This window comes from Ranitomeya variabilis, chromosome 5 (genome assembly GCF_051348905.1).
Source record: "Ranitomeya variabilis isolate aRanVar5 chromosome 5, aRanVar5.hap1, whole genome shotgun sequence".
Classification (NCBI taxonomy): domain Eukaryota; kingdom Metazoa; phylum Chordata; class Amphibia; order Anura; family Dendrobatidae; genus Ranitomeya; species Ranitomeya variabilis.
In genome coordinates, this window is record NC_135236.1 from 676,025,374 (window position 1) to 676,034,498 (window position 9,125).

Consider the following 9,125-nt stretch of genomic DNA (forward strand, 5'->3'; position numbering starts at 1 on the left):
GAATGGGTGTAGACGTACACAACCCGCCGCTATTTGTCTACTGCTCCAATGAGTTTGAAACTTAAAAAAAAGTTTTGATTTAAAAAAAAAAAAAATCGACTTCTGTCTGAGGTACGCAGCTCTTACGCAGAATCATGCGTCTCCACAGTGACAGACAACCAGCGATTCCTGTGTTTGTTCTGATTCTGCCATTATGAGTTACAAGGTTGGCCTTAAAGGGGTGTTCCCATTTATAGGGTATGTCATAACTGTCTGACAGGTAGGGGGCGCCCTCTGGCAGAAATTACCAATTTCTTGGGCTCCCATTGAAATGATCGTAGAGCTGCGCGTGCGACCACATCTCCATTTCTGACCACCTGTGCCAAGACCACGGTGGTCCTAAGGGGTGGGACCGAGATGTAATGTCATGTCCTACCCAACCTGTGCCACTGTTGTGAGACAGCGGTCTGAATATAGCTGATGTTCTATCACTGTATGGCTGTAAGTATAGTATATATTTTTTTAATGTATGGCGGTATTATTTGAGCACTATTTGGTGGGATTTCTTTAGACAATCTTACATAAGCATTGTGTTGTATATTTTTTGCACTGTATGGCGGCATTATTTCAGCACTGTTTGGTGGTATTTACTTGGTGTTGTGTGGCTTTTACAAACGCCCTGGATTGTATATTATTTTGCACTGTACGGCGGTATTATTTGAGCGCTGTTTGGTGGTATTTACTAAGCTTGTTTGGCACTGTACACAGTATATTATTCTTACAATGTATGGCGGTATTATTTCAGGACTGTTTGGTGGGATTTCTTTAGATGCTCATACATAGGCACCATGTTGTATAATATTTTTGCAGTGTATGGCGGTATGATTTCAGCACTATTTGATGGTTTTTTTAGGCTTTGTGTGACACTGCAGAAATAATATCCAGTATGGTATTTTGGTAGAAGCGCTGTTTTATTTAGGCAGCTGTATAGGAGCATTATTTGGAGACCCTATGGCAGTATTTTTTATTCACCGTACTATATCGCAGTTTACGATACGGTTGTTCGTACACTATGTTTAAATTCGGTGTGAACGAAGGGAACCACGCTAGAAACACGCAGGGTAAGGACAGCTTTCTATACGGTCGCCCACCACTTTCGAGCCAGGGTGGGGGCCTGAAAAAAGAAATAACCACTGCTAGTGACAATAAATAATATGACCCAATCTGAACAAGCAGATCTGCAGTGTAAAGCACGGAACGACAACCTGAGCGCTTCTTGTTTTAGCGATTAATCTTCCAGCCTGAACCAGACGTGATCCTGGACTCAGCAATGATTCAGGGGAAGCGCTGATTCTGCGGAGTCCGACGACGGAAGGCGCAGAATCTCTGCTGATTCCAGCGTTTCCTTCATTCTATAGGAATGTGCTGGCAGTGAGGGCCACAATCCAAAATATGAGTCACTGCCCACCATAAATCCAGCACAAGCCTCAGCTGAAATCCTCTGCGCTGCTGTAGACCGTGCTCAGTCTGCATCACCTTCCCCACATCATGATTCGTTCTTGTCTCAGGCACCCCTGTCTCCACTATCATCAGATTACTCCTCTCCTGAAATACTCTGCGCTGCTGGAAATCCTATTTTCCTGGTGTTGTGATCTCCTGATGTCCTCACGTCTTGTCACACGTGGCCCTGTCCTCCGAAATATTACTGAAGCCTCACAAGACTAGCACACTGGTCTCCTGAAATCCTCTGTGCTGCTGTAGACCACACTATAACCCTGAAGTTCTCCATCTTCCTTCTCATATGATATGTGACCCTGTCTTCCCCCGACATCGCAGCCCCATAGTCTCCTGAAACACTCTGTGCTGCTGTGTTTCCATCCACTCATGGTCTATATACCCTGACCAGTCACCCCAGTATAAAATGTGACGAAAACCAGTGACACCACCCAGTTGGAATGCTGTGAACATTAAAACCCCTTATCTCATAAGCCCCTCGTTCCAGATCGAGGACCCCATAGTGGCCAGATGGTAATATTTATGGTGGAGACCACTCAGGACATTTTCTGTACCCCGGTATGATGCATTAGGCACCGAGAGGTCATGGGGAAGAATGCAGGACCGCTCTGTGGAATGTGCAGCACCCTGAAGCCCCCTTATCTTTTTCCATGGAGGATTAAAACAAGTAAATAAAAAATTGTGGCCACAGGGATTATCACCCAGTTTTTCGCGCACACAGTGTCCACAAGATCCACCTGCTTTAATATCCTGTGTGCCGCTTATTACTGGTTGTTACTGATTATTATACGTTTATTATATTCTACTGGATTTTATATGTTGAGCTGGAAGCTATAAATGCCGCGATGTAAAGAGACGGGGGTGGAAATTGAGTCACTTACACCCACCACTCACCAGATGGACGGGTAATCCCTGATATAGGTCCCAGTGCTAATTACGACTAATACTTTAAGGAAATGTCTTACAGAGGACCTGTCACTTAACATAAATATATGATTTTCTTTTTTTATCTGGTATAAAAGCCGCTGTTCTCCTGAATCCGGCGATGTTTTTCTTTTGTTCCTGCTCCTCTCCGTTCCTGAGATATGTCCCTTTCTTCCCTGGATGTAAATGCAGCCTCGATATCCAATGAGGTGTGGTTCTTTAAATCACGCCCACAAAAAAGTGCTCGGGATCACTCCCACTGGGAAAAAAGATTTGATTTATGCTCAGGGAATAATGGGCCATATCTCAGGAATGGAGAGGTGTAGAAGCAAAAGAAAAACAGCCCCGGATTCAGGAGAACAGCCACATTTAGACCAGGTAAAAAAAGTACATATTTATGCCAAGTGACAGAATCCCTTTAAGAACATCCAACATTCTGAGCCGATTCGTTTTCTTGGAGATCTTAGGATCTTACACTGATCAGATCCATAGTTATCCTAAATGTATGCATAACATGCAGTGAGCTCCCCCTAGTCGTGACTGCAGGAAGCCAGAAATTGACCATATCAGTGGTCACATTGCAATGATAGGCCAGACAGTCCTACACACAACACCATAATGTGTGAATAAACCCTTAAATTATAGCAAAGTTGCAATGCCATACACAATCTGAGGAAGGGGTGTCACTGTTTTGGGAAGAACAAACTTTTTTTTTCAAATTCTGAACATCCCCTTTAAGAATTAGTAAGTAGTTGCCAAGCCTACAGGGAAGCTTGGGGTGATATTGATAAACTGTATACATTACGATGTAAAGTAAAAGTGTGAACGCCCATCACTTCAGGAAACAATCTGCATGCTTATGGCTAACTGGAAAACATCAACAAGTTGCTGTAAACAAATCGGCCATTATTATTGTGTGTGCCTAGCTTGGACTTTGAAGGCACCAAGATCTTCTCCTGTCAATATCTTCTGGGCCTGAGAGTCTCTCAATAGAATTAATATTTAGTGGTAGGCTCAATAAAAAGCAGCGTAGCCTACTTGTTGATGGTTTCCAGATATCAACAATACTATTTTCTTTTTACGCCACAGAGAATTAAGCAAAAAAGTGTGTAAAAACAAAGATGTCACACTTCATATTTAAGGACGATAGATCCAGGCAATCATATTTTTTCACTTTTTTTAACCATTTTCACCCTTCACCCCAGATAAGCTCATGGCATCTATCCTTTCTTTGATTTCGATAGTCTAGGTCTCCATATTTAAATATTTTAACTCCAGCTGTGATAAGTCATAGACCTCTTAACATTTTTGTGACGCCTGATAGCAGAAGACTGGCATTGAGGTGAAACACTGAAGACTTCCAGAAGTGGAGCCTTCAAAATCTATGTGAAGCGCCGAACAACTCAGATTTAGTATTGAAATTTGGCTTGTTTTTTTTTTTTTTAGCTAAAAACCATAAATTGGTTCAAAAGGAACAGAAGTTCTAGGACGGATTATACAGGTTCTGGCATTGGCCCCAAAACTGCAGCAAAAACAGGATTTGTGTTCCCAGATTTAAAGAGAAAAACCAGCCTAAACAAGTACTCTACGTTGTAGGTGGTAACTGCTAGATTGGGGATAGTCCCAGACACTGGATATCCAACAATCACTATTTCCCCTGGTTCTTGAGGACTTGTGCCCCTAGTTTTATTCTGGCAATCAAAAACTTGTGACCCCAGTTTTCTACTGGTTGATGACTTGTGTCCATAGTTCCTCTGTGGTTCTCAAGGACTTGTGTCTCCAGTTGTACCCTAGATCTTGAGGACTTTTATCCCTGGATCTTTTCTGGTGCTTGAGCACTTGTCTCCTTGGTTCCCTCCTGGTTCTTGAGAACTTGTGTTCCCTGTTTTCTCCTGGTTCTCAAGGACTTGTGTCCCTAGTTCTTTCCTGATTCTCAAGGACTTATCTCCTTAGTTCCCTCCTGATTCTCAATACTTGTGTCCTCAGCATTTCCCTGATTTTTCAGGAGTTGTATCCATAGTTCTGCTCTGGTTCTCGACGACCTGTGCCACTAGTTCTCTCATGGTTATCAATGACTTCTGTCCCCGGTTCTCCCCTGTCTTTTGAAGACTTGTGTCCCTTGTTCTCCCCTGGTTCAAGAGGACTTGTGTCCTTAGTTCTCAACAGGTTCTTGAGGACTCATGCCCTCAGTTTTCCCTTGGTTATCAAGAACTCGTGCTCCCAGTCTTCCCTTGGTTCTTGAGGACTTGTGTCCCTTGTTCCCCTCTGGTTCTCGAGGACTTGTGTCCCCAGTTTTACCATAGTTCTTGAGGACTTTTGACCCTGGTTTCCTACTGGTTCCTGAGGACTTGAATTGTGTCCCCAGTTTTCCCCTGGTTCTCAATTACTTCTGTCCCCCGTTCTCCTCTGTCTTTTGAGGACTTGTGTCCCTAGTTCTCCCCTGGCTATTAAGGACTTGTGTCCTCAGTTCTCTACTGGTTCTTAAAGGGAACCTGTCACCCCGTTTTTTCGGTATGAGATAAAAATACCGTTAAATAGGGCCTGAGCTGTGCATTACATAGTGTATTTTGTGGACCCCGATTCCCCACCTATGCTGCCGAAATACGTTACCGAAGTAGCCGTTTTCGCCTGTCAATCAGGCTGGTCTGGTCAGATGGGTGTGGTGTCCTCCCCAGATCTTGCGTAGTTTTCCGTTGGTGGCGTAGTGGTGTGCGCATGTCCAACGTCCCGAATCCTCTGCCAGGGGTGTAAAAACAACAGCGATGTCCGTTATTCCATTGGTGGTCGGTGGGCGCGGCCATCTTGCTTTGGCCGCAGAAGCGGCGCTCTGCTGGCCGCGGCTTCAGGAAAATGGCCGCGGGCATCCGCGCGTGCGCAGATGGCTATCGCGGCGGCCATTTTCGTGAAGCAGAATTCGCATCTCGGCTTCACGAAAATGGCCGCCGCGATAGCCATCTGCGCACGCGCGGATGCCCGCGGCCATTTTCCTGAAGCCGCGGCCAGCAGAGCGCCGCTTCTGCGGCCAAAGCAAGATGGCCGCGCCCACCGACCACCAATGGAATAACGGACATCGCTGTTGTTTTTACACCCCTGGCAGAGGATTCGGGACGTTGGACATGCGCACACCACTACGCCACCAACGGAAAACTACGCAAGATCTGGGGAGGACACCACACCCATCTGACCAGACCAGCCTGATTGACAGGCGAAAACGGCTACTTCGGTAACGTATTTCGGCAGCATAGGTGGGGAATCGGGGTCCACAAAATACACTATGTAATGCACAGCTCAGGCCCTATTTAACGGTATTTTTATCTCATACCGAAAAAACGGGGTGACAGGTTCCCTTTAAGGACTCGTGTCCCCAGCTTTCCCCTGGTTCTTGAGGACATGTGTTCCCAGTTTTTCCTGGTTCTTGAGGACTTATGTGCCCAGTTAATTCTCACGGAATTGTGTCCCTAGTTCTCCACTGGTTCTAGAGGAATCATGTCTTCAGTTTTCCCTTGGTTGTTAAGGACTTATGTCTCCAATTTTCCCGTTTCTCAAGGACTTGTGTCCCCAGTTCTTGAGGACATGTTTCCGTAGTTCTCTCCTGGTTCTTGAGGGTTTGTGTCCCCAGATTTCTCCTGGTTTTTGAGGACTCGTCTCCCTTTTTCCACTGATTCCTCCCTGGCTGCAAGATCTAGGTCCCCACCGATCAACAAAACAGAGAACTTGAGCAGGTCGCGCATTCTCCTCATGCTCTATTCATGACCCCTGTTAATCGCCAAAATGGAGAACTTGCAATTCGTCCTCGATTCTTCTCTGGCCACAAGATCGTGACCACCAATGGGACCTCCAACGATCACCAAAACAGGGCCAAGATGTTATGACAGAGATCATGCACACTCATGGCGCTTTATTCATATCTATAGCACTGAAGCTACCCGAAGATAGCCAAGCAAAATGCCGCACTCAGTTCCTACTGACCACGAGTTTGTAGCCTGAGGAGAAATCAAGACACAAGTCCTCAATTCTGGAGATGATTGGGGGTCCCTACGGTGAGTGAGATCTTGCAGCCATGGGAGGACCAGACAAAACAGGGACATAAGTCCTCCTTTCTGGCAATGGATGATGGTCCCAGTGGTAACCACGATCTTGCAGATAGGGGGAGAACTACGGACTCAAGTTCTCAGTAATGTCAATCGTAGGGATGCAATTTTTTAGCCAAAAAGAACCACGAATAAATGGTGACAAAAGTAATTGCCTTTTTTCTTGATCGGTGGGGGTCACAGCAATGTCCGTTATCTTGCAACCAGAGAGAACTGGGGACACAAGTCGTCTGTTCTGGCAACGAGTGGGGGTCCACACCCATGCAACAGTTATCAGCTACGCGCTGGAATACCCCTATAAAATGGCCAAACACATAAAGTATAACTTAGAAAGTGACTTGCAGTCTTCGGCCTCAATGCCAATTCTGCAAAGCGCCCCGAACTTTAAAGTGTGCGACTTTCTCTGCCTCCACCTGACCTCATTGCATTACCTTTCGTTACCGTCTCTTTTCCTCCAGCTTTCGCACCTTATATGGCCAGCTCTACCCTGGCACAGGTGGGTATAACCAATAGCAATAGTGCCAACGGCGGTTAACTCACCATTAGCCAGACTCTTCTTGGTGGTCTTCCTTGCCATGGTGAGCTGGACCTGGTGCTGGATCCTCATGGCTTTCTCCAGGTCTTGGCGGCTGATTGACAGCTTCTCCTCGGAGGGTAGAGCCAAGGTGGACGTATCCAGGTCCATGAAGTGTTCATTGCTCAGGACGGTTCGTATGTACCCCTGGTCAGCGCTGGGGGAGGCGAGGACGGCCATTCTGGATCTGTAGGCTCTGGATCCTTCCTCTGGAGAGCTATGGCGGCCACCTGTAAACACAAGGCGCACTGCACACTACTTCCCAGGAGCAGACACCAGTGCAGCACACAGCTCCCAGTACAGGCTCCCAGTACACACCTCCACACAAGCAGCTTCCTCACTTAGTTACTGACATGACACCTCCCACCATGTATCCCAGCCTGGGATTCCTCAGCTAGCGGAGGGGCGGTTTTAGTGTCCCTCAGGTTCAGGGTTGGGCTCTGTGCAGGAGGGGAGAGCAGGCTGTACAGGAGGTGCACAGACCCTCAGGATCAGGGAGGGGTGGGGTGCGGCTCTGCTGTGCGGATCACATAACACATTGTACAGGCTTGGAGCAGCTCCAGCACAATGTATTCTCCTGTGCACAGTGTGGCGGTATAATTTTACAAGACAAATACAGTAAAACAAATGCATATAGTCTTTATCTACACAAAGAAATAAAAGAAGAATGTGCACAGGAGCATACACCTACAGATTACCTACAAGCCCCTAATAATAGAGGACCCCACCAGTGAATCTTGTAATATCCAAACATTGTAATAATTAACTTCATTGTATACATGGAGTTCCCCCTAATGGTGACTGCAGACAGGATCTTATCATGTATCTCTGTATACAGGGAGCTCCCCCTAGTGGTGGCTGCAGACAGGATCTTATCATGTATCTCTGTATACAGGGAGCTCCCCCTAGTGGTCGGTGCAGACAGGATCTTATCATGTATCTCTGTATACAGGGAGCTCCCCCTAGTGGTGGCTGCAGACAGGATCTTATCATGTATCTCTGTATACAGGGAGCTCCCCCTAGTGGTGGCTGCAGACAGGATCTTATCATGTATCTCTGTATACAGGGAGCTCCCCCTAGTGGTGGCTGCAGACAGGATCTTATGTATCTGTATACAGGGAGCTCCCCCTAGTGGTGACTGCAGAAACGATCTTATCATGTATCTCTGTATACAGGGAGCTCCCCCTAGTGGTGACTGCAGACAGGATCTTATCATGTATCTCTGTATACAGGGAGCTCCCCCTAATGGTGACTGCAGACATGATCTTATCATGTATCTCTGTATACAGGGAGCTCCCCCTAGTGGTGACTGCAGACACGATCTTATCATGTATCTCTGTATACAGGGAGCTCCCCCTAGTGGTGGCTGCAGACAGGATCTTATCATGTATCTCTGTATACAGGGAGCTCCCCCTAATGGTGACTGCAGACATGATCTTATCATGTATCTCTGTATACAGGGAGCTCCCCCTAGTGGTGGCTGCAGACAGGATCTCATCATGTATCTCTGTATACAGGGAGCTCCCCCTAGTGGTGACTGCAGACACGATCTTACCATGTATCTCTGTATACAGGGAGTTCCCCCTAGTGGTGGCTGCAGACAGGATCTTATCATGTATCTCTGTATACAGGGAGCTCCCCCTAGTGGTGGCTGCAGACAGGATCTAATCATTTATCTCTGTATACAGGGAGCTCACCCTAGTGGTGACTGCAGACAGGATCTCATCATGTATCTCTGTATACAGGGAGCTCCCCCTAGTGGTGGCTGCAGACAGGATCTTATCATGTATCTCTGTATACAGGGAGCTCCCCCTAGTGGTGACTGCAGACAGGATCTCATCATGTATCTCTGTATACAGGGAGCTCCCCCTAGTGGTGGCTGCAGACAGGATCTAATCATTTATCTCTGTATACAGGGAGCTCACCCTAGTGGTGACTGCAGACAGGATCTCATCATGTATCTCTGTATACAGGGAGCTCCCCCTAGTGGTGGCTGCAGACAGGATCTTATCATGTATCTCTGTATACAGGGAGCTCCCCCT

General features: G+C 46.7%; 1 protein-coding gene across 1 annotated transcript in view; it reads right to left on the minus strand.

The window, feature by feature from the left end:
- PKP2 (plakophilin 2) overlaps positions 1-7,450 on the minus strand; it is a 56,155-nt gene extending 48,705 nt beyond the window's left edge. The window contains exon 1 of the mRNA XM_077266891.1: positions 7,050-7,450. Within this exon, the coding sequence (XP_077123006.1) occupies positions 7,050-7,263 (214 nt within the window). The 5' untranslated portion in view covers positions 7,264-7,450. The remainder of the gene's footprint in view (positions 1-7,049) is intronic.
- Between the last annotated feature and the right edge of the window lie 1,675 nt (positions 7,451-9,125).